General features: G+C 37.2%; 1 protein-coding gene across 1 annotated transcript in view; it reads left to right on the forward strand.

Annotated features, from left to right (window-relative positions):
* The first annotated feature begins 5,260 nt into the window (after nucleotides 1-5,260).
* Nucleotides 5,261-27,211, forward strand: part of LOC101546522 (GLIPR1 like 1) — a 30,416-nt gene continuing 8,465 nt past the window's right edge. The window contains exons 1-3 of the mRNA XM_004602813.2: nucleotides 5,261-5,437; nucleotides 10,597-10,842; nucleotides 18,807-18,907. Coding sequence (XP_004602870.2) covers nucleotides 5,261-5,437; nucleotides 10,597-10,842; nucleotides 18,807-18,907 — 524 coding nt within the window. The remainder of the gene's footprint in view (nucleotides 5,438-10,596; nucleotides 10,843-18,806; nucleotides 18,908-27,211) is intronic.

The following is a 27,211-nucleotide window of genomic DNA, read 5'->3' on the forward strand; positions in this document are numbered from 1 at the left end:
TGGAGTTGGATTTTTTTTTCTTGTAAAGTTCTACCAGTGCCTTGTATATCTTGGATATTAACGCTTTATCAGATAGGTATTGGGTAAATAACTTCTCCCAATATGTGGGCTGTCTTTGAATCATAGTTATTGTTTCTTTTGAGGTTAGAAGGTTCTTAGTTTCATGTAGTCCATTTTATTTATCTTTGTTTTCATTTGCTTGGACAATGGTTTTTCATCCTTAAAGATGCCTTTAGATTCAAAGGGTTCTACCCACATTTTCCTCCATGTACCTTATGGATTCAGGTCTGATATTGAGTTCTTTAATACACTTTTATCTTACTTTATGCCTGGTCAAACTCACTTTAAAGCATAAAAATAATGAAGTAATTACTCCTCTTATTTCTTCTCGTACATCATATATTTTATATATTATCTCTACACAAAAAAGCAGAAGTAAGTTGAAAAATGTTTTTAAAACCTAATTTTAGCAAGTAATTAGACACTTGTAACTTTTTAATTGCAGAAAAGTCATGCATCTATCCAATGTAGATTATTGCATTATACACTTACTCAAAAGAAACAGTAATATTATTCACTGTCACTGTCATCCTGTTGCTCATCGATTTGTTCGAGCGGGTACCAGTAATGTCTCTCATAGTGAGACTGATTGTTACTGTTTTTGGCATATCCAATATGTCACGGGTAGCTTGCCAGGCTCTGCCGTGCGGGCATGATATTCTCAGTAGCTTGCCGGGCTCTCCGAGAGGGGCGGATGAATCAAACACAGTTCGGCCACGTGAAAGGCTAATGCCCTACCTCTGTGCTATCGCTCCAGCCCAGTAATATTATTATGCTAATTATATAAATTATAGATTTGGCCAGTTCATAAAATAATTTATTACTTTATGAAAGTCCAATTGTTATTACGGCCAATGAATTTTTTTGTGGTACCAGTGATTGAACCCAGCGTCTCTATTCAGGGCAGGTAACCTGATATAACCTTTTCCTATATCCTAATAAAAATTAATAGACCACCAATTAATTTAAAATACAAAATTAGTCATGTATTAATTTACATTATTTGCAAATTCAAAATAATTTGCATCTGAAAATCAACATCCACATTACTCCTACTCTCTGCAAATACACCAAGTGCCACAAAAGTGAAATATATAAGACTACTTAGTTTTTCCTTGCTATTGATTGAGTCGAATCCTTAGGAAACATTGAGTCTATGACAAATAAGATATAGCTTTCACTGACAAGAAATTTACGATGTCAACATCATTTGAAAGCTAAAGAATGCTCACTTGATCATCAATAGATTTAAGAAAGTTATTGTGGGAGCCAGAGATACTACAGTGAGCAATTCACTTGTCTTGCACACACTTTGTAGCACCACCAGAAGTGATCTTTGAGCAAGAGCCAGGAATAAGCCCTGAGCACTCCTGGGTGTGACCCAAAATTAAATAAACAAATAAAATTATTTCTTTAAAAAAAACTATAAGGTATGAAATACTTGTTCTGGGTACTCTAGATATAGCAATGAATTAAATACATCTAACATTTTGATTAAACTTTCATATAATAGTGATTACAATCATTAAAATATATAGAAAACATCAGATAGCAATTAGCATAATCAAGAAAGCATAACAAACTAAAGGGATTGATACAAATATGTAGGTGATTTGGAAGATATGGCTTCACTAAGAGGAATTCTCAGGGAAGGAATAGCAAGAAGGAAAGGTCTAAGGAGAGAATTCCTCTTAGTCAGGAGTGAGTCCGAGTAAGAGGAATGACTGAGTCAGAGGTTCTCACTGGAGAAACAGATTAGCCAGGGTCTACTTATTTAATGCATTGTGGACCATACCAAGAATTTCAGATTTTATAATTTTTACAGAAAATATTAAAGATTTTAAGAAGAGGGTGGGTTAATTTTGTAAGGAATAATTTTTTTTCTGGGGAAAATAAAGATTGGATACAGAAAAGTCAAGTAAATTATATTCTTTTGTACATTCAGAAATGATGCTGGTTCTGAAAGATCGACTCCCCCCAGAAGGGGAAAAAAATACGTGATGAGAATATTGCCTAAAAATAAAGTTAAGACCATCATTTGTAAGTTTATTTGAAAACAACGTATCTTTTTTTTTTTTTTTTTTTTTTTTTTTGCTTTTTGGGTCACACCCAGCAATGCACAGGGGTTACTCCTGGTTCTACACTCAGGAATTACCCCTGGCGGTGCTCAGGGGACCATATGGGATGCTGGGATTCGAACCTGGGTCAGCCTGGGTCAGCCTGGGTCAGCCGCGTGCAAGGCAAGCGCCCTACCCGCTGTGCTATTGCTCCAGCCCCTGAAAACAACGTATCTTAAAGTAATAAGATGCATAGATAAAATGTTTAAAAAGGGACCAGGGTATGATTGTTAATTTTATGCAGAAACTTTGTTAGACTATGGACACCAGTTATTTGTTCAAACACAAATCTGGATGTTTCTTGAGGATAGTGTTTAACATATAAACCAACATACTATGAGTATTATAGCTTACTATAGTAAAGGTGGGTCTTGTCCAATGTGATAAAGGTATTAGAACAACTATTGAAGTTTGCCAACGCTGGTATTCTGCCTCCAAAGCCAAGCAGAAATTCTTCCTCAGTTTCAAGGCTCCACATTCAACACCCATTCTTACTTCCATCTTCAGTCTTCCAGTTTTTAATTTAATTTCTCTAAAATGTGTGTGCGGTGACATTATTTATAAAGTGTGAAGTGTCAGAAGTGGCAGCTGGAGAGGTTCTGCAAGGCAGGTTACTGTGTGGAGGGCCCTACGACCCCACAACCACAGTCTGTGACCAGGAAGATGCTGAGGCAGTTGTATTGGGGGCCCTAGTGGAAGGTTAGTACACTTGCTGTACATGTATTTTACTGTGGAGGTAAAATTCAGGTAAATTTCCCAGTGAGATGCTAAAAGAAAAAATAAAAATAAAGTTCTTCCAGCAAAATTAATTAATATTAATTAACTTAATATTAATTAATTTAATAAAATAAAGTAAAATGTGTGTATGTAAATGGAGGAAAGGGGTAGAGATATATGTCCAGTTGGTTCTGTTTGGATAACCCTAACAACTACAGAAAAGAATAAAGTAATAATATGCAGAAAAAATGAAGTGCTTTAAGAACATGAGATTCCCTTACATTGGAGGATATCATAAAATGAAGTAATATTTGGGCCAAGGGTATAGCTCAGGGGTGCACAGGTTTCATATATATAAGACCTTGAGCTTAAAAGCCACCACCAAAAAAAAAATACCAAAACAACAACAGCAAAAATTATCAACAGAAAGTAATCTTTGAAGTTTTAAAAAATTAGTTTATTAAATCATCAACTATTAACCTCCATTATTAAGATATTGGAGATAAAATAGTAAAAGGGAAAAAGCCCCAAAGTTTTTGGTCCTGAACAATCAATCTGTATGGAGCTCAGTTCACTGAGATAGTTGCCATTAACTGAAATCTACGGAGCACTGGAGCGCTAAGTGGTAGGTCTGTTCCAAATTTACCTTTCAAGCTGGGAAGATTTTGCCCTGAAGGAAGATTTTAATTAGGGTATGGTGTATCAGCAGCACAGTATGGGCTTTAGAAGTATCACTGATGTCATGCACACATTCATTAGCAGATGGTAGATTAAAATTTCTTCTCTATTTCCCAGTAAAATTTCCATTTGATTCCTTGTATTTTCCTATTTATAGTTGAATTTTCTCCTTTATATCAAAAGATATCAAGTTACATCAAAGTCTTCATTTTCTGGTGTTGGAGCAATAGCACAGCAAATAGGACATTTGCCTTGCAATGGCCAACCCAGGTTCGATTCCCAGCAACATCCCATATGGTCCCCCGAACACCGCCAGGAGTAGTTCCTGATTGCATGAACCAGGAGTAACTCCAGTGCATTAGGTTTTTGGGTCTGACCCAAAAAGCAAAAAAAAAAAAAAGTTTTCAATTTCTGTTAATTGACCTTTTATAGATGTCTGGAAGTGTTCACTTGAATTGCATGGCACTGTAAGCAATCTCAACTTATTAAATATATTTAAAACATAAGACACGAAGAGAAGTCTTTTCATGCCATAGATTCAAAATCTGGCTTATAATTAACAAGGTAGATGATATGAAAGATTAAGACTAATGATGTTGATTTCTATTCACACATAAAAGTAGAAATTACATGTACTCTTCCATGCATTAAGTCACAGTCATAGTCACATACCAATTGCAGTTTTTCTTTTATCTGTAGTCATCTAATGGTAGGCAAATGATCGCTAACTCTATTCTAAACAAGTGTCAAGAAGGAAAGTTTTATTCAGAGTAACTAAAAAGCCTACTTAAATACACTTTTTCACAGTCTGCTTTTCTCTTTCTAGGCAGTCTCTTCATTTAAAAGGAATCAAATTATTAAATTGCTAAATGATAAGATGATGATTTAAGATTACAATCTGGGGCTAAAGCGATAGCACAGCGGGTAGGGCATTTGCCTTGCACATGGCTGACCTGGGTTTGATCCCCAGCATCCCATATGGTCCCCTGAGCACTGCCAGGAGTAATTCCTGAGTGCATGAGCCAAAAGTAACCCCTTTGCATCTCGGGGTGTGACCCAAAAAGCAAAAAAAAAAAAAAAGATTACAGTCTGCCACCCAGTAAATAAAACCCCTCTTCTTGCTTTGTTCCCAGTTTGTGAAAAAAAAAAGGGGGGGGCAATCTGATGCTGATGTTTGTTTAAAGTTATTTTAAAAGCTACACAAGGAAACAGCCTCCGAAACTAGCGTAGGAGTTTCCCAGGCCTGGAAAAAGCTATTGGTGCATATTGTATTAATACATTAACTATACATATTACACAATATACAGTAGCATCTGTATTAATATATTAGGAAAATGTGGACACAATAGACTTTCAAAACATAGTTCTGCGCTGTCTGGGCACCCTTTACAATCATATTTGGTATAGAAACGCGAAGAACATGGTGGCAACTGCTTAGGATGTAACAGAGGACTCAATTGTTTCACATGTAGGCAGGCGCTCAGGGCAGCATAATCCTGTTGCTATGGTACCCAGCCTGGTATTCTGCGCTAGAACCTAGGCTGTTGAGCTCCCCCTATGTTGGGTTTGAGGCTCTACCGGGGGACTGAGTCCGTGGCAGGCATCATCAGGAGCTGGGGCAGACTGGCATACAAAGCCATTACCGCCATTAAGGGCTCTCAGGGTCATAGCAACCTTGGAGCACCATCATGGTGCTAAGGGAGAACTTTAGGTGCCTATGGACTTTAGGTCTCTATCTAGTAACTAGTAAATCGTCACCCAAAGTCCCAGCCATCACTGACCGGAGTTTCATAGACCAATGTGTCCAGGCTCACAATCAGATGCGTATCAGGGTGCAACCCCCAGCGGCTGACATGAAAGAAATGGTGAGAGAAAAAAACTCCTGCTGGGCTCTGTTTCCTCTGGTTCATCTTCCATACCTGGGCGATACATTTCACGATTCCATTGTGAATTCAATCTGGACTCTCAGCATGCAGTTAAAAATCGCACCTTGACTTGGGCTGACTTCTCCAGGACAGTTATGGGTATGAATGAGAAAGGAATTCCTTGCCTAAATTTAACATGTCTTTTGCTGCAGATGGCAGAATGGGGTAGGGTGAGTGTCGACATAAGGAAAAGGCCATAGAACCAGGAGGAGGCATGAAGAAAGAGCATATTTGAGTGTTGCTTAGTCTTCATCACTAAACACAGACATAGTTCACATAGTTCCCATCACCCATATTTTGACTTTCCCAAAGTCACAACCAAGATACATGTAAAATAAATACACAGAGATGAATTTTCTCTTGTGCTTTTATTTTTTATTTGTATGTTAGATAAGGTTAAAAAAATTATGTAATATTCAGAATAAATCTGGTAGGGGTAAGCAGAGGGATGAAATTAAGCATTATAACTAAAGGGTATAACATTTCACTTATCTAAGCTTTTTAATATCTGCTGTATAACAGAGTAGCTATAATTAAAATATGATAATGGATCTTTAAAATTTGTAATAAAAGTAAACATCATGCAGTGCCCTGGGAAGAATATTTGCCAGAGTTTCCTTGTATACCAGATAGAAAAGTATACAAGGAAACTCTGGGAAGTATACTTTGATGATGTTGATAGGTAATCATGGGTGTTTGTGTATGTCCAAATTCATAAAATTGCTCATAATATGTGTAGTTGTCTCTATATCAAATATACCTCAATAATTCCTTTTTAGGTATTAATTTTATTATTTGGATATTTTTAATAATCTTGCAGAAAGTTTTAAAAACTTTACTAATATACTATGTTTATTCTTCAAGATCATTTTTATACTCGATATAAAGTTGGTAGCATAATGAGACATCTCAAATTCCTCCCACTCTCAACAATGTGATTGTTTTTACACAGAACTAGCAGAAGTATTATGATCAAAAAGCACATTCTAAAAAAAACAGTGGGGAATCCCATCAGATAAAACTATTACAATGTCTTTGGTTCTGTTTTTAAATAATTTATGAGTAGATTTTCATTTTCACAGAGTTTCAGTTATAAAGATACATATCATAATGATTGTGATAAGGACATTTTTACATCATAATGGGCTAGTCATAAGATAGGTGAGAGGACTTTAAAAAGTGAACATCTACAAATACATCAAATTTGATTTACAAGTTGAGGTTGAATATTACTCAGTAAAAATTTCCCTCTAAATTAATATCAATAGCAACTAATATCAATAACAACTTAATATCAATATATCAATAGCATCTATGTTTCAGGTGAAGGTATTGCCAGATCTAAGGAGTTCTTAAAATAATTTTTCTATGAAGACTTCCTTTTTTTTTTTTGCTTTTTGGGTCACACCCGGTGATACATAGGGGTCACTCCTGGCTCATGCACTCAGGAATTACCCCTGGCAGTGCTCAGGGGGACCATATGGGATGCTGGAAATCGAACCCGGGTCAGCCGCATGCAAGACAAAGACACTACCCACTGTGCTATCACTCCAGCCCCTCTTTCTTTTTTGGGGGGGCCACATTTGATGATGCTCAGAGCTTACTCCTGGAAGTACTTGGGAGACCAAATGGTTGCCAGGAATTGAACCCAGGTAAATCATGAGCAAGATAAGTGCCCTACTCCTGTACTATCTCTCCAGCACTTTACAAAGAATTCTTTTAGAGATGACTCCAATGGAGTTCAGACAACTCTTCCTTGAGCCTATGGTGTCCCAGGGAATCCTGGACCCTCACAGGTGCTGAGTAGGGAGAAATAATCTGGTGATGCCAGGGATGGAATTCAGGATCTCATACATGCTTGACATGCAAACTCTACTTGAGTTAGCTCCCTAATGCTTCTAGAAATATTTAAAATTTGTGTTCAATAAGAAAAATAAGACAATATTATGGAGTCTTTGAATACACTGAATTGCAAATAGATGCTGTTGGTTATACATATCTAGGTAACTAATTTTTGTGTACTATATATACTTGAAATTACTTGAAATACATTATATTTGAACTGACTTAAAATACATGTTTTAAATGCATATTATTCCTTACTCATTATAAGTAAATTCTAACCCTGCCAAGATTATCATTTGGATATTAATACTTGGCCTTAATTATGACCAAATGTTTTCATATTGTGTCAACACTTATAATAATGACTATAGCTATCCAACATTCGAATGTATCGCTGCTCAACATTAGAACTATGTTTTAAGTAGTATTTTCTTTCTTTTTAAAGGAATACCACATATAAACTAATGATGGTTTCTTTTTAAAGCAGAGAAATTGCCAAATGATTCAGGCAAAAGACTAGGACAGCCATAGGCTTAAGGAGAGGTAAAGTTTTCAAGAATCTATACTTAAACTGACATAACTTAGAGAAAGAAGTAAAATTCATAAAAGTTAGGACTATATTAAGTGAGAGTACCTGATTTTAAAATGTTTGTTGGTTGTTTTTGATTGTTTGACTTTGGACTTCCATCGGTATTACAGCAACTCTCTAAGAAAACTTGAGATCCTGGTTTTGTGTTATTTTCCTCTTCTAATTACATATAACTTTTGGTATGTTAGGACTTATTGTTCAACTTTCTCAGAACAGAAAATTACAAACCATTCACTGTAAATTGTTAAAGTCCATCTTGACTACTGAAAACAATGCTTTTATACAGTAATTTGATAGCACAGCGGGTAGGGTGTTTGCCTTGCATGTGGCTGACCCGGGTTCGATTCCTTTGTCCCTCTGGGAGAGCCCAGCAAGCTACCAAGAGTATCCAGCCTGCACGGCAGAGCCTGGCAAGCTACTTGTGGTGTATTCAATATGCCAAAAACAGTAGCAACAAGTCTCACAATGGAGATGTTAATGGTGCCCACTCGAGCAAATCGATGAATAATGGGACACAATATGTATCATTGCTTCAATTTACACAGGTTGCAAAATTGCTTAGAGTTACACACATGGACACAAATGAATGCATGTAAAAATCTACTGAAATCTTAGGATCTCTAGATTATATCATTTTGAATTTCCCAATTTTGATGTCCTACAAATTACAACATTATGAATTGCGCCAAAGTGATAGTACAGGTAGTAGGGTGTTTGCTTTGCAACTGGCCGACCAGGCTTCCATCCCTTACATTCCATATGGTCCCCTGAGCACTGCCAGGAATAAGTTCTGGGTGCAGAGCAGGAATAACCCCGGAACATTGCCAGATGTTGCCCAAAAAGCCAAAAAAATTATGAATGAAAAACTGAGGTAAAGTTCACACAAGAATGCCATATTTTCACAACATAGTGTGACTCTACAATTTGTTAAAAATAAAAAAAAAAACATTGAAAAATCATCTTGTCAATAGTAATCTACATTAGGACAGGGTTATTTGTCAAAAATGTTTATGGATTCTATTCTGTTCCACTCAGCTATATATATATATCTACTCTTGTGCCAGTACTATATTGTTTTAATATAGCTTTATGATAGCTGATAGTCAATTCATTGCTTGGTTTTACATACTGAATATTGCCTTCGTTTTCTATTGTTACTTGAATTTTCATCTGAATTTTATTATCAGTTTCTACCCTCTCGCCAAAAAGTTAAATTGGATTTTTATTAGAAATAAAACAAAAGGTTAATAGTCTTTATAATATTGAATATTTCAATTCATGAAGTTTTTCATATCTCCATTTCAGTTTAAAAATTTTCTTTTAGGGGCTGGAGCGATAGCACAGCGGGTAGGGCGTTTGCCTTGCACGCGGCCGACCCGGGTTCAATTCCCAGCATCCCATATGGTCCCCTGAGCACCGCCAGGAGTAATTCCTGAGTGCAGAGCCAGGAGTAACCCCTGTGCATCGCCAGGTGTGACCCAAAAAGCAAATAAAAAATAAAAAATAAAATAAAATAAAAATACAACTTTAAAAAAAAAATTTTCTTTTAATGGGGTCAGAATGATAATACAGTATGGCACTTATCTTGAATGTGGCCCACTCAGGTTCAATTCTGGACACACCCACGCCTGTCAGGAGTAATGCCTGAGCAACGAGCTAGGAATAAGCCCCAAACATCATAGAGAATGGCCCAAAAACAACAAAAAGTTAATTTAGTGTTTTATGTAGCTTTCATGCAAAGGTGTTTTTAAAGACTATATAAGTTATTTATTTATACATATTAAATAAATAAATAACATATATAACTTATATTATTTATTTCTTTATTTATACATACATATTTGGACTAGAGCGATAGCACAGTGGGTAGGGCATTTACCTTGCATGTGGCCGACCCTGGTTTGATTCCTCCAGGGAGGAATTGAGAGCCCGGCAAGCTACCTAGAGTATCTTGCCCACATGGCAGAGCCTGGCAAGCTCCTAGTTGCATATTCAATACGCCAAAAACAGCAACAAGTCTCACAATGGAGACATTACTGGTGCCCACTTGAGCAAATTGATAACAATGAGATGACAGTGACAGTGACAGTTTGTACATATTTAATGTTGTTGAAATTTTCTAATTTAAATACAATATTGCATATTGTATTCATAACTAATCACTTAAATAATTAAATCTATATATAATTTTTATATTTTACACATCCCTAGAAACTACAATAATTCACTTTCTTAAAATTTTGTGTATTTATTTAAATTCTCTATGTACATAAAATTATTTGTAAATAATAACATCCCAACTACTAAACATGATATATTATTGCCATATATTTATAATTCAAATACTTCATTATATATTAAAGATTTTACTACAATTTTAAATTGAATGCTTACATTTAAATCACATTCAAAGATATTTGTTGAATGCCTCTACTATAGGAGACCTACTCCAAGTTATTGGAAATACAAAGATGAATTAAAAGTAGTGAATACACACAAATAACCCTGAGCAGTGCTAAAAAGAAATGACTCACTCTGATCTGAATAAAACAAACACTGAAAAAAATTACCTTGAATTAAATTTAATATTAACTTTAAATATGTTATTATTATTAGAATAACTTTACATTGCACATTTTAATTTAATTTTTTTTTTATCTTTCAGAGTTGGGAATCCAGTTTAGCAAAGGTTGCTCACAAGTGGGCAAACAAGTGCAAATTTGAACACAATGGTTGTCTATCATCACCATTTGCATGTGATCCAAATCATCAATTTCTTGGGGAAAATATATGGCTGGGAGCGTTACACATATTTACACCAAAGTCAGCTGTTGAAGCTTGGTATAATGAAACTCAGTATTATAATTATAATACTCTACAATGTACTGATGTCTGTGGCCATTATACACAGGTAAATATTTAATTTTTTGTTGATTCATTATTAGTATGAGTTTCAGCTGAGTAGTTGAAAAACTCACCTTCATTGGGAAAATATTTTTCCTAGGAATAGAATTCACTTCGAGTGACCTTTTTGTTTTTTCTTTTTGTAAAATTCATAGTCATCTCATATGAAACAAGAAATATATTGTAATGCTTACACTTCTCTGAATGTAATGTGTCTTTTTCTTTTTATCTTTATAATCATTCCTTTACTTCAATCCCTAAACAATTGCAAAACACAATGAAATTTTATTCAGGCTTTTGTGCTGTGCGTTGAAATTGTGGGTGCCTATTTTATTTTTTTTTAATTTATTTTATTGAATCACCATGTGGAAAGTTACAAAGTTCTCAGAGTTATGTCTCGGTTATACAATACTCAGACACCCATCCCTTCACCTGTGCCCATATTCCACCACCAAAGACCCCAGTATACCTCCCAACACCCGCCCCCCACCCCCACCCCTGCCTGTGTAATTGATAAATTTCACTTTATTTTCTCTTTACCTTGATTACTTTCCATAATTCGACACAAAACTCACTATTGTTGGAGTTTTCCCCCAAGAAAGACAGCCCTACTGCCAATGAAGCATTTGATAATTAGTTTTCCATTGCTGAGACTGGAGAGAGATGAAGTTCCACTGTCAAGTATGTAGAATTTTTTTTCCCCCTCCTTCCCGCGCCACCAAGTTCATGCCTGCTTAATAAATAGTCCTCATATTATGGCTGACACCACACCGCCCAACAAGAAAAAGAGATATTTCCTGTCCTCGGCCAGCATGGGGCTATAGCTTAGTTCATAGTCTAGAGACATGGCTGCAAGCAGTTTCTGGAACCAAAAGTAGTTCCTCCGGATTCTGGTTGATCTGCAGCAACGCGGCCACACAAGAGTGTGGCCACCCGGGGTCGAATCTCGGCGGAGCATGCTCTGGTATTGGCCTGAGACTCCCCAAGTGTCCTGCTGTTCCAAGTACATAATATTTTTTAATTTTAATTTCCCCCCCCCATTCCTGTGCCTCTAAGTTCGTGCCTGCTTCATAGACCTCATAATATGGTGGACGCCATACCACGTTTCTCCCAGAAAAGGGAAAAGAACCGAGAAAGGAGAATATTTCCTCTCGTCGGCCGGCGTGGGGCTATGGCTTAGTTTACAGTCTAGAGAAATGGTTGCTACTTTGATTACCTTCTATATTTCAACAAAAAACTCAGTATCATTGTTTGGAGTTAACCCCCACAGTCAGACCTGCTAAAAAGGAACCTTTCACATTGCTGACAATAAAGATATAATAGGTCAGCGGCCGCCGCGGCCAAGCAGTTTTTTTTTTTTTTTTTTTTTTTGGTATGAAGTCCAAGGAAAATTCTGCCAGTATTTGCATCCCTGCAAGCTTTTACTTTCCTATTGTGGTGCTCATATGGAGAAGCCTGTATAGAAAAACCCTGCCCCGCTGGCAGCGAATGGGCCAGGGGCTCCCATCCCAGTCTGGGGGCCTCTCCGGGAGCTGCTCGTATTTATAGTAGCTCAGTTGCTGCTGGGGTCGAGCTCGTAGGGCAGCAGAAAAGCTGGGTGCCTATTTTAAACAAAACAGAAAAATGTTGAACATTGTCATTGAACTGCTTTTACTATTCACTTATTAAATAATTTCTCTTCCCAAAATCCAGTTACCTAGGAGGAAGATGACTCTGTATCTTTATCTTGGTTCTAAAAATTTCTCCTATAATGTTTAATCTACTGTGATGATATTTAGTTTATTTTTCATGTTAGATGTTGAAGTGTACATTTCCTCAAGTTTAGTTTTTGTCTTCTCTTTGTTATTGACAGCAGGTAGTTCATATAATATTTTATCTAGCTTTTTTGAGCACATGGGTTATCACTGTATCACTGTCATCCCATTTTTCATTGATTTACTTGAGCAGGCACCAGTAACGTCTCTATTTCTCTCAGCCTTGAGATTTTAGCAGCCTCTCCTTACTCATCTTTCCCAACGATTAGAGGCTCTTTCAGGGTCAGGGGAATGAGACATATCGTTACTGTTTTTGGCATATCAAATATGCCATGGGTACCTTGCCAGGCTCTGCCCATGCAGGCAGGATACTCTCGGAAATTTGCTGGGATCTCTGAGCAATATGTATATACTGTATTCCAGTTGATCAACGATTTGCTTAATTGGGCCCAGAAAGGTCTCCATTCATCCTAGCCCTGAGATTTTAGCCGTCTCTCTTTACTTGTCCTTCCCAACATTTCCACATTAGAGGTCTTCAGGCTCAGGGGAATGAGACCCATCATTGTTACTGTTTTTGGCATATGAATATGCCACGGGGAGCTTGCCAGGCTCTCCTGTGCAGGCAGTAAATTCTCAGTGGCTTGCCAGGTTCTCCAAGAGGGAGAACTAGGCTATCAGATGTCTTGCGGCCACATTGGGAGCTTGGGTTTATAGTCTCTGGATGTTGGTCATTGATGGGATTACATGGTTTCGGGGGCAGTTTCTGGGTGTGACTGCCCAGCTACTGGAAAATGGGAATCTTGGTGGAAGAGGCCCAGTCCCAATCCGAGCAGGCTTGGAGATCTTGGCCCCTGGTCCCACACACCTGGGTTTCTCTGCTGGTTTCTTCATGCGTGAGGCTAGTTTGAACATGTGGAGAGTGGCCTTGAGCATGGCTGTGGCTGGGTTATGGAGGTCTTCAACATATGATATTTTATGCATATGATATTTTATCTAGCTTTTTTGTATAACATAGGTTATTACAACTATAACCTATGTTATAACATAGGTTATAGTTGTAATAATTATTATGCTTTTCATGCTAATTCTGGCACTATGTCAACTCCAAATTAGTTTCATTTGATTTACTTAAAATTTTTATTCTGGATTAAATCACCTCACTCCTTAGCATGTTAGGTAAATTTTATCTTGTTGCATGCTGATTTATTTATATGTCTATAAATATTTTAATTGTCTTCTGGGATGTAAGTAAGATACTTGAAATTTTGAATCTTTGGGTCCCTGGGTTTTTTTTATAATGTATAAACATTTTTTAAAAAAACTTTCTTAACATGATGCCTACATTTAAAATGTTTTAGGTGGAATGAAAACACTCTTCAATTTAAGACTAATTATCTCTCAATGGTGAGACAAGGGTCTTCTAAATATTCTACCCAAGCTCCAGAAATTATGAAGCTGTCCAGACCAGCTAATGGGAACTGACCCCATTCCTGTTCGGGTACAAGACTCAGAATTGTTTTTGTTAACTTTTAATAGTTAAAAGTTAGTTAAATAGTTTAATAGCTAAAAATTCTTTACCAGGTTAGGGTAATTTCTTCACATGTTTCATCTGGTTAGTGGTCTGCTGAATTAATGGTGAGGATACCCTATATAAGATGTTACACAATCACTTTATTATAAAATTTTAAATAGTGAAAAAAATGAGAAAAGTATATAACTCACACTCTTTTCCCTTTACACCCATCTCTTGGACACGTTGTCCTTTGTTTTTTAATGTTCAGTATCAAAACAAAAACAATCCATTATTTATGATTGTTTTTTTCCAATTAGTTATTACAGGATGGAACTTTGGGCAGAAGTGAGACTTACTTTTAGCCCAGTCAATTTTACACTTGGCACTGAACTCCTGAGAAGATCCACTTTCATCATAGACAGAATTAAATTTCTTCTACACCTTTATACATTTATACAAATTTAACTAACACAATGGTTTTTCTGTTTGTTTGTTTGTTTGTTTATTGCATCACCATGAGATGCAGTTGTGAAACTGATCTTGGTCAGGTTTAAGTCATACAATGTTCCAACACCCATTCCTCCACCAGTGTACTTTCCCCACCACCAATGTCCCCAGTTTCCCTCCCTGCAACCCCTCCTGCAGCATCCCTACCCCATTAGCAGCCTGTCTCCATGGCAGGCATTTTCCTTCTCTCTCTCACCCTCCCTCTTTCTCTCCCTCCCTCTTTTCCTTTCTCTCTCTCTCTCTCTCATACCCTCCCTCTTCCCCCCTTCTCCTTCCCTGCCTCCCTCCCTCTCTTTCTCTCTTTCTGTCTCCAGCCCTTTTTTGGGCATTATGGTCTGCAATACAGGTAGTGAGAAATTATCATGTTTGTTCTTTTACCTATTTTTGGCACATAGAGAAGTCACTTTTATCAAGGACCCCTGATCAAGGTATTTAGCCAGTCTTATATTCCCTTCCTTATTTACTCTCTGTCTCACAACAGGATATAAACATAATACTGTAAGTAGGCAACCCTTTCAGAATAAACGCTTGCAAATAATGTATTTGGGTTCCTGCTGGGAAAATTGAGAACACAGAATCAAATGCCAGTTATCTTGAAAATATACAGAATAGCAACATTCCTAACATGGCATTCAGGCTGAGTCACTGCTGTTAAATAATCCTTTGTCTGGAATTTGGGATATGCTTCCTGTGGGGCACATACTTCACTTCACATATGTGAAGCCTCAGTTCAATGCCCAGCATCATAAATTAATGAGCAGAAAATACATTGTCCTTTGCTGCAAGGAAAAAGGAACCTATTTCCAAATGTTCCTCCTTTAGTATTGCTATATCAGAAAAAAGATCATTATTGTTCATTAGTGAATTGAAGAATTGCAAAGACAATTATATGCTTAATAGTTAAGAAAGGGTTGATACTGCATCAACATCTACATTTGCTTAATGTTTTGGGCAAAATGAACTATAAATGTCAGGCATTTACATGTTCAAATACTCATATTGAAGTTAGAACCAATGGTGATATCAGCATTACATTGATTCCTTTTAATAAAAATGAATTATTTTAAACCTACATTTAATCAATATTTATTTTACATTGCCAAACCCAAAAAGTAATCACAATAGTATCTGTTAAGAAATTGCATTTCATGTTGAAGTCACTATTCATAAACCAAATTCTAAAAATGATTTTTTCAAAACATATGGACATACAGTTTCATCACAGTCATATCATAAACCATTCCAAAGGAAAGGGATCAAATGTCAGTTTGATCCCTGCCTCAAAGTAGCATGGTTTTTGCTACTAGAAGAACGTGAAAAGTGGTGGTCAGTTGCATTTTATGCATATGATTTTAAAGTGGGATCTGGATGACACCCAGCTTAATGCTAAATATTGAAAAACTAAAGGAAAATATTAGCTGGAAAGATGAGACTGAGTGTCCAAAAATAATAATAATAATAATAATGGGTTTCCAAGAATTGAAAGAGAGCATTCAACAACTTGATCAAGTTGTTGATATTATTGAGGGTCTGTAAGGTGCCAGATACTGTTTTGCCTAAAACTATGGGGAAATGTGGGGGGAAGGATGAACACAAGAAAAACAAATCTCTTGTAGAGAGGAAAAGGCAAGTTAAGGGGAAAACAGTGTGTGTGAAGATGGTGGTAGGAGACTGAGAAGCCTGAGGCAATGGACTCAGTCTTGGCACCTCCTCACCAGAATTCTCCTCTTTTCTGTCGTAACTTCCTGTTTCTGCTTGCACTGGAAGATGAAATTGTTTATGTTGCTTTTGACTGGGTGAATTCCATCTCATACATGGCCTCACCTGTCCCTGTGAGGGAAGGGCTCGGAATTTCCTTTCATAGTATTTTGGAAGAAGAGGGGTGTATGTCCTGAATCCTGGGTATTTAGGTTTTTCTCAGTTTAGTGGAGGTGTTAACAGTATTCTCCCCATTTTCAGTCTCCGAGAATTATACTGTACTGCTTAATTTTCAATAGTCTGTTCCACTGTCAATAGTGGATCCTTCCCTCCTACTTAACATCCTCAAACATTAACTGCATTCCTTCCCTTGCTTGGAGAAACAGGATGAGGAGGGGGAAGAGAGATCAAATGATCTCTTAGTGGCTAAGTTTCTAGTTTCCTATCTCAATCTTTTATTAACTGAGGGAAAAAAAATCCCAATTCCTAATACACGTATAGCACTGTACTATAGCACTGCCATCCCGTAATTCATCGATTTGCTTGAGCAGGCACCAGTAATGTCTCCATTGTGAGACTTGTTACTGTTTTTGGCATATCAAATATATGTAGCTTGCCAGGCTCTGCCATGGGTTGTGATACTCTTGGTAGCTTGCAGGGCTCTCTGAGAGGGATGGAAGAATCAAACCTGGGTTGGCCGTGTGCAAGGCAAATGCCCTACTTGCTGTGATACATTATATACATAAATAAATGTATATATACATACATAATGTTCAATATATTTATATATACATATATTTACGTGTGCATTTATTTATATTCATTTATATGCTAAGTGTAAATATATAAATATGTAAATATGTGTGTAATATATGTGTCTATATACATAATAAATATGTACTTATATACGTATATTTATATGTGCATTTATAGAACATACATAAAATATATATTTATATAAAGATATAAATATATATGAAAAGATGTGTACTACTATCCAATTGATTTTGAGTCACTCCCCCAAGAGAAGGGACAAGAGATCTTTCCAAGTTTGGCAATATCTGATCTCTTCCTTTTACTATTGCTTTTACTCCTGAATTATTTTTCTTCTATGAGTTTATATTTTCTGTGGAACTTAATTTTCTTAATTGAATAAAATTCATCACCTCACAAGTCAAAATAAATGGAAACTGGAAAAAAGATTTTAAAAGGATCTAACCTTATTAAATTGGGGAACTAGCTAGAAATTAATCTTTCACACTCCAAATTTACACATATGGTTAGAAATAAACCAACTCTTCTCAGTTCCTTGTGCTTTTTATTGGAAAGATACATTAACATATTTTTCAGCGAAACTGTTTATTTTGGCTACACCCAGATCGTGATACTAGAAAACATCAGCTTACAAATTCTTTGAATACGTCCTGTAACTTGAAAAGACACATATTCTAGAAATCTGTCTGCTTCTCAAGAATTATTTTATTATCCAAATAGAATAAGTCAGTATGTTTCCCTTTGTTCATTTGGAAATGCAGGAAAATTCTACCATTGTCACAAAGGAAAACGAATGCTCTTTTCTTTTTTATCTCTCTACTCATGACCAATTTTACATAAGATTACTCTTCCTTTTGAATTACTTCATTATTCTTTCAACTAACCAAAAGATTTATTATGTTGGTGGCAGGTATTTTCTTTCATGAATATGTTACTAATTTCTCTTGTGATATAACGTGTAACATTCAGTATCACTGTCATCCCGTTGCTCATCGATTTGCTTGAGCAGGCATCAGTAACGTCTCCATTGTGAGACTTGTTACTATTTTTGGCATATCATATATGCCACGGGTACCTTGCTAGCCTCTGCATTCGGGCAGGATACTCTCAGTAGTTTGCTGGGCTCTCCAAGAGGAACAGAGGAATCGAACCCGGGTCAGCCGCGTGCAAGGCAAACACCCTACCTGCTGTGCTATCGCTCCAGCCCACAATTTTGCAAGGTGTCTATAAACTAAGAATTTTTCTAAAAACAGATATTTTGGTTTTGGGGCCACACTTAGCACTGCTCAGAACTAACTTCTGGTCAGCATCAGGGGTCATTCCTTGTGGTGCTCAGGGGACTGTATGTAAGCACCAGGGATGGAACTGGAATGGGTTGCTTGCAATAATTTCTGGTCCCTGCCTTTGCCTTTATATTATTTGAATATGCTCATGGAGAAAACAAAAATATATAAATGTCACAAATTGAAAAAAATGTAATTATGGCTACACATTATATTCTCCTTTTGATTTATGAGAATCACTAGAGAATCTAGTTAGATAACTCATGAGAGTAGACTTAAAAATAACTCTTTAAACAAAAGTTTAAGAATCAAGAAAACAATGCCTATATGTATATAATATAGATTTATTTCCTGCACATGATGAAGACATGGCATATTTCTATGTCAATATGATACTTTCATCATGGTTTTACATAATCAAACTTTTATTTCTCTTTTATAGGTGGTTTGGGCCGTTTCTAATAGAGTTGGTTGTGCGGCTGCATTGTGTCCCAATCTTGGAGGATATCACACTACAATATTTGTATGCAACTATGCACCTCCGTAAGTTACTTATCATTAAAATATTTTAAATTGAAATAAATGTTAAGCATCATTTTATAAATTTGTGTCTTATAAAAAAATATAAAGTTTTCTTTTATAACGTGATTCAGATAGATAAATAGAAGAGTGAGAGAAAATACTTTATGTAAAGAATCGCATCTGTCATGAACTAGTACCATTGAAATAAAGTTTAAATTATGGAAATTGTCTTATAAATAAAAATGAAAATTAAACAATAAAAAAATACAATGCTGGGCCAGAGCGATAGTACAGCGGGTAGGATGTTCGCCTTGCATGCATTCTACTCTGGTTCAATAGTTGGCATCCCATCCCATATGGTCCTTTGAGCTTCACCAGGAATAACTCCTAAGTGCAGAGGCAGGAGTAACCCCTGAGCATCACCAGGCATGACCCAAAAAGCAAAAATAAAAAATATATAGTATTGGATAACATTTTGCTGCTCTTGCAGGGAACTTAAGGTTTATCAAGCCACTCTTAAAACTGAGGCACAAATAATAATCCTATATTGCTTTTCTCTTTCTATATGTCATTTACATGGTTTATTTAGCAATGTCCTTTTTGTATAGATACAGGAAGACAATTGATCCTATGCTATGTAACATGAGAGTTCATTGACTCCAAAATAATATTTACTCCTGGGCATCCATATTTACTTGACTTAAGCCTCAGTTGCCCTTAGTTTCTAGTACTCCAAGAGCAGGGTCCCGACGAGGGACTGATGGACCCAGGGCAAGCTGTGAGCTACCCTGGCATTGAAATGGGCCAGGTCAAGTGCCATAATACTTAACTATAAGTTAAGAGCACAGTTATGGAAAAATTCTGTCATGAGCCAAAAGAGGTAACTGAATAAGGACCCTGCTGGTGTTAGGAAGACTAACCTGGCCTGAGAACTGTGGTCTGGAATATATAGTGACATTTCCCCAGGAAGAATCAAACTTTAAGCTTGATATCTCTTACTGTGCTCATATAAAATGATATTGCTAGAAATATTATAAGATGTAAATTTACTATAACTATTTAAAAGGATTACTAGGTGAGCAAAGAAGAAAGCAACAGATCCTGGATGGAATCCCACCCTTGAGCGGATATCCTAGTAATCTGGAGTAATCTCCTTAGATGAGATTTTTGTCCTGGAGTTAATCTCCTAGGGGAGTGGCCTTACCCCTCTTTGTTGATTGGTTAGTGTTTAGCCCTACCTTTGTATCCCCATCCTACATGATTTCTATATAAACTATGCTGTAAGGGGCTGGGGGCTAAAAGGTCACAGAAGTCAGATGGTAGGTCAGTCTCCGTGGTCAGAAGGCGAGAAAAGTCAGACAAGTCAGTCGCCGAAGACGTCAGGTCAAAAGCCACAGGGTGAGAAGACAAAGAAAGTCAAATAGTGAAGTCATGAAGTTACGAGGTTAAAAGGTTGGGAGAAGTCAGAAGATTACAAGGTCAGAGCAGACAGAAGACAGGGACAGCAAAGCACATAAGGGCACACGTAAAAGCAGAACGCAAAGGAAGAAGATAGAAAGAGAGCACGGCAATGAAAGGAAGATAACAAGGAGACAAGGAGGAAAACTGAGACTTGGGAGACTTGAGGTCCGCGAAAAGACTAAGATGATGGAACTCTGACAACTACAGCTGCGCAGTAAAAGAAGAGATCACACGATGCAGGAAGTCCACCTGTCACTCATCCTCCGCCCGTCATCCTGGAAGAGGCTGGGAGGCCGTCCCTGATCGCAGAATGCTTCCTCCGCATCCTGCCTGCGCCCGGCCTGCACACGGGTCTGCCTTTGCCACAGCCCACTATTCCACTTCTCACTTCTTATGTATCGTATCGTGTGTTGAGTTGAGATGAATAAAAACTCAACAATATAGTGCCACACTAATAACTAAATATTAGAAATCAAAGTAGGTTTATTTGGGGTCACATCCGGTGATGCACAGGGGTTACACCTGGCTTGTGCACACAGGAATTACTCCTGCCAGTGCTCAGGGGACCATATGGGATGGTGAAAATCGAACCCGGCTCTGCCGTGTGCAAGGCAAATACCCTACCCGCTGTGCTATCATTCCAGCCCCAAGAAAGCAAAGTAGTTTTATTTGTATTTTTCTAATACAATATAACATACATGCAATAGCAAAGAACTGAAAATTATTGTGAAAAAAACATTATTAGAAGAATGGCTATTCTTCTGAGGATGATATAAAATTCATTATCTTCTGATAATTGTTCATTTAAATAGAAGTATTAGGTAAATTCAATGAGAGATGCCAAAAATGAAATTCTGATGCTTTAATCCCAAAGGAATATAGCACTGTAGCACTGTCGTCCCATTGTTCATCAATTTGCTCAAGTGGCCATCAGTAACGCCTCCATTGTGAGACTTGTTACTTTTTTTGGCATATCAAATATGCTATGGGGAGCTTGCCAGGTTCTGCCGTGCAGGCAGGATACTCTCTGTAGTTTGCCAGGCTCTCGGAGAGGAACGAAGGAATCGAACCCGGGTCAGCCGTGTGCAAGGCAAACGCCCTACCCACCATGCTATCGCTCCAGTCCAGATGTAGAAGTAAGTCTATTTATTAGATGTAGAAGCAAGTCTAATAGATGCATAGCTAAAAACTTTGCAGCCAAGTACAATTTTACATGTACCTGAGAGGACAGGAATCATAGGTGGTCAGAAAGACGTAATTCTATGGCATCAACACAAAAATGCATAAGCATGTCATGGATCTTGGCACCCCATAAGGGATATCACTAAGAGAATTTTCTAGAGGAAATAGCTGTCACTTCAGGGGAGACTCAATCCTGTGGAGCAAATAATTGCAGACAAGTCCAGAGCTAAGATGTGTTTCCTGAGTGTGGGGGGAAATACTCTGAAAACACTTGTTAGCGCTGGACTTGTCTGCAGTCACAGACTGAAGAGAAAGCAGTCGGGCAAGTCCAGTACACTGATACTGAGGCAAAAAATACCAACCCAGCAAAGGACTGAGCTGATCACAAAGGACTTAAAAAACGTTATTTTTATACCAACACTCTTTAAGTCAGAAACCGTCTCAGGACTTGTTGAGTCTGACAGAATGGCCTTCCGGTGCAGTTATACACAATGATCAAATGCAATTCATTCCAGGCACACAAGGATGATTCAACATATGCAAATATTTTAATATATCATGCTGTATCAAAAGGAAAGAAAAATTGATAAGATCATATTTATAGATACAAAAAAATCTTTTAACATGATTGAGTATCCATTAACTATAAAAACCTGAACAAAAAAGGGGTAGAAGGAACTCAACTCGAGATAGTAATGGATATTTTCAACAACACTTCAGATAACTTCATACTCAATGGTGAAAAACTGAAGCCTTCCCTCTGAGATTAGCACAAAGCAAAGATGTCCATTTTTTATACTATTGCTAAATATAGTTTTGTAAATCTTTACTATAGCAATCTGGCAGAGAAAAGAAATCAAAGGGAATCAGATAAGAAAATAAGCTTTGGCAGCAAACAAGGACACCACTAAGAAAGAAAATTACAGACCAATTTCCCTGATGAACACCGATGCGAAGATCCTCAACAAAATACTAGCAAATAGGATCCAACAACTCATCAAAAAGATCATACATCACGACCAAGTGGGATTCATCCCAGGGATGCAAGGATGGTTTAACATTCGGAAATCAATCAATATAATCCAGCATATCAACAAAAGTAAAGATAAAAACCATATGATCATATCAATAGATGCAGAGAAAGCATTTGACAAGATCCAACATCCTTTCATGATGAAAACCCTCGCCAAAATGGGGTTTGGAGGAACTTTCCTCAAGATAGTCGAAGCCATCTATCACAAGCCTACGGCAAGCATTATCCTCAACGGGGAAAAACTAAGGGCCTTTCCTCTGAGATCAGGCACAAGACAAGGATGCCCACTCTCACCACTCCTCTTCAATATAGTACTGGAAGTACTTGCGATAGCTATTAGACAAGAAAAAGAGATTAAGGGCATCCAGATAGGAAGGGAAGAAATCAAACTCTCACTATTTGCAGACGACATGATACTATATCTAGACAAGCCTAAAACCTCTACTAAGAAACTCTTAGAAACAATAGACTTATACAGTAAAGTTGCAGGCTACAAAATCAATACCCAAAAATCCATGGCCTTCATATATGCAAACAATGAGGCAGAGGAAAGGGACATGAAAAAAGCAATCCCATTCACAATCGTGCCCCAGAAAATCAGGTACCTCGGAATCAGCTTAACCAAGGAAGTAAAAGACCTTTACAAAGAAAACTACATAACGCTACTCCATGAAATCAAAGAGGACATGAGGAAATGGAAACATATACCCTGCTCGTGGATAGGGAGAATCAATGTTGTCAAAATGGCAATACTCCCTAAAGCATTATACAGATTCAATGCGATCCCTATAAGTATACCCATGACATTCTTCAAAGAAATGGATCAAGCAATCCTAAAATTCATATGGAATAACAAACGTCCAAGGATAGCTAAAACAATTCTTGGGAAAAAGATGATGGGAGGCATCACCATCCCCAACCTCAAACTTTACTACAAAGCAGTAACAATTAAAACAGCATGGTACTGGAACAAAGGCAGAGCCGTAGACCAATGGAACAGGGTGGAATATCCCTACACACAACCCCAAATGTATGACCATCTAATCTTTGATAAGGGAGCAAGAGATGTGAAGTGGAGCAAGGAAAGCCTCTTTAACAAATGGTGCTGGCACAACTGGACAACCACATGCAAAAAAATGGGTTTAGACCTTGACCTGACACCATGCACAAAAGTCAGATCAAAATGGATTAAAGACCTCAACATTAGACCACAAACCATAAGGTACATTGAAGACAAGGTCGGCGAAACCCTCCACGATATTGAAGATAAAGGTATCTTCAAACGTGACACGGAACTAAGCAATCTAGTAAAAACAGAGATCAACAAATGGGACTACATTAAACTAAAAAGCTTCTGCACCGCAAGAGATACAGTGACCAGAATACAAAGACTATCCACAGAATGGGAAAGGATATTTACACAATACCCATCAGATAAGGGGTTGATATCAATGGTATATAAAGCACTGGTTGAACTCTACAAGAAGAAAACATCCAACCCCATCAAAAAATGGGGCGAAGAAATGAACAGAAACTTTACCAAGGAAGAAATACGAATGGCCAAAAGGCACATGAAAAAGTGCTCTGCATCACTAATCATCAGAGAGATGCAGATCAAAACAACTTTGAGATACCACCTCACACCACAGAGACTAGCACACATCCAAAAGAACAAAAGCAACCGCTGTTGGAGAGGATGTGGGGAGAAAGGGACCCTTCTTCACTGCTGGTGGGAATGCCGACTGGTTCAGCCCTTCTGGAAAACAATATGGACGACTCTCAAAAAATTAGATATTGAATTCCCATTTGACCCAGCAATACCACTGCTGGGAATATATCCCAGAGAGGCAAAAAAGTACAATCGAAATGGCATCTGCACATGTATGTTCATCGCAGCACTGTTTACAATAGCCAGAATCTGGAAAAAACCCGAATGCCCCAGAACGGATGACTGGTTGAGGAAACTTTGGTACATCTATACAATGGAATACTATGCAGCTGTTAGAAAAAAGGAGGTCAAGAATTTTGTAGTCAAGTGGATGGGCATGAAAAGTTTCATGCTGAGTGAAATGAGTCAGAAGGAGAGAGACAGACATAGAAAGATTGCACTCATCTATGGTATATAGAACAACAGAGTGGGAGACTAACACCCAAGAACTGTAGAAATAAGTACCAGGAGGTTGACTCCATGGCTTCGAGGCTGGCCTCACGTTCCAGGGAAAGGTCAACTCAGAGAAGCGATCACCAACTACATTGTAGTCGAAGGCCATGTGGGGGAAGGGAGTTGCGGGCTGAATGAGGGCTAGAGACTGAGCACAGCGGCCACTCAACACCTTTATTGCAAACCACAACAGCTAATTAGAGAGAGAAAACAGAAGGGAATGCCTTGCCACAGTGGCAGGGTGGGGTGGGGGGGAGATGGGATTGGGGAGGGTGGGAGGGACACTGGGTTTACGGGTGGTGGAGAACGGGCACTGGTGAAGGGATGGGTTCCAAACTTTGTATGAGGGAAGTATAAGCACAAAAGTGTATAAATCTGTAACTGTACCCTCACGGTGATTCTCTAATTAAAAATAAATAAATTAAAAAAAAAAATAAAAAAAAAATAAAAAAAAAATAAAAAAAAAAAAAAAAAGAAAATAAGCTTTGGCTATTTGCAGATGACATGAAAACATTCATAAACTAAAGATGTGACTTTAAAAAACCCAACTTTAAAAAATAAACCAATAAAAAAAGTACAGGCAACAAAGTCAATACAAAAAAATACCTAGGGGCTGAAGCAATAAGCAGGTAGGGGTTTTGCCTTGCACAAGGCCAACCTAGGTTTGATTTCCAGCATCCCATATGGTCCCCCTAGCACTCCCAGGAGTAATTCCTGAGTGCAAAGACAGGAGTAACCCATATGCATTGTCAAGTGTGACCCAAAAAGCAAAAACAAACAAACAAACAAACAAAAACCTTATACATTTTATATGCAAATAACATTATAAGAGAATAAAAAATTGAAAAAGCTCAACCCCATTTATCATAGTGTTCAAAACATCAACTTCCTGAAAATCAACTTAGTCAAGAATATAATAAATTTATACACTTAAAACTATGTCATAATTGAAAAAACTAGAAAAGGATATCAGGAAATTCAGAATTATTTTATATTCATGAATTTTAAAAACACTTTCAAAATGATAATCATATTAAAATCACAATAATTCAATAAAATTCAAAATAAAATTCCTATGGTATTCTAGGTCTTGGAACAAACTATTGAAATTTGTATGAAATCATAGAACTACCCAACTATTCAACGTTAGTATAAGAAAAAGAATATAGGAAGTGCTGCATTTCCTGACTTTAAATTGACTGATAAAGACATAGTAATAAAATATGTGTAGAACTGGAACAAAATAGATTCTCAGATCAATACCAATGAAATAGAATGGAAATCCCAGATAAACCCTGAGGTTTATTGATAATCTATGTTGAAGTAACTGGGTGCATGAGATGGAGACAAGATATGCTCTTCAACAAAAATCATTCAAAATGCTCGATAGTCACAAGCAAAATGAAACTGGATTCATATCTCACATCATAAAGAAAAATTAATCCAGAGCTGGAGAGAAAATGAAATGGTTAGGGCACTTGCTTTGGATATTGTTAATCTACATTGGTTTCCAGAATCACATATGGCCCCCTTAGCACTGCCAGGAATGATCCCTGAACACAGAGTCATGAGTAAGCCTTGAGCATCTTAGGTATGACCCGCAGATACACACACAAAAATAACTGAAAGTGCATTTAAGATTAGGCAAGAATCTATAAAACACATTGAGGAAAGCCTAGCTAGAGCTCTCAAAGATATGAACCACAAAAGTGTATTCAGAGATTCCTCTCAGTTGGCAAAGATAACTAAACAAAAAATAAACAAGTGGTATTATATCAAGCTAAATTTTTGCATTGCAAAATAAATTTGAACCAAATTTAAAAGACACCCTATTGAACGGGGGTAGGGGTGATGAACACCATACATAAGATAAAGATCAAATATCCAAGATATAGAAGGCAAAAGGCACTCACAAAGCTTAATAATAGCAAAAAATCCAAAAGTCCACTTGGTGGTGGAATATGTGCACTGGTGAAAGGATGGGTGTTCGAGCATTGTATGACTGAGACTTAAACCTGAAAGCTTTCTAACTTTCCACATGGTAACTCAATAAAAGAATGATTTAATAAAAAAAAATCCCAAAGTCCAGTCAAACAATGGGGAGAGGAGGTGAACAGACATTTGTCTAAAGTGCCTATGGATGGTCATTAGGCATAGAAAAACTGTTCTAATCAATGAATCACTGATTGCCACAGAAATACAAATCAAAATGACAATGAGATGCCACCTCACACTAGTAAGAATGGCATGTATCAAAAAGACTGGGACAGTGTTGGTAGGGATGGTGGTATTAAAAAAAAAACTCATTCACTGTTGGTGTAAATATAAAATATGATCTGCTTTAGCTTCTATGAGAAACAATATACACATTTCTCAAAAAAGAAGGGAATTTTGATTGAGCTCCCCTATGACCCAGGAATTCTTTTTTCTGACATCTACACCCCCTCCCCCAATACAAAAGACAACAATTTTAAAAGATGCCTGTGAA

Source organism: Sorex araneus, chromosome 10 (genome assembly GCF_027595985.1).
Source record: "Sorex araneus isolate mSorAra2 chromosome 10, mSorAra2.pri, whole genome shotgun sequence".
In the NCBI taxonomy this organism is placed as follows: domain Eukaryota; kingdom Metazoa; phylum Chordata; class Mammalia; order Eulipotyphla; family Soricidae; genus Sorex; species Sorex araneus.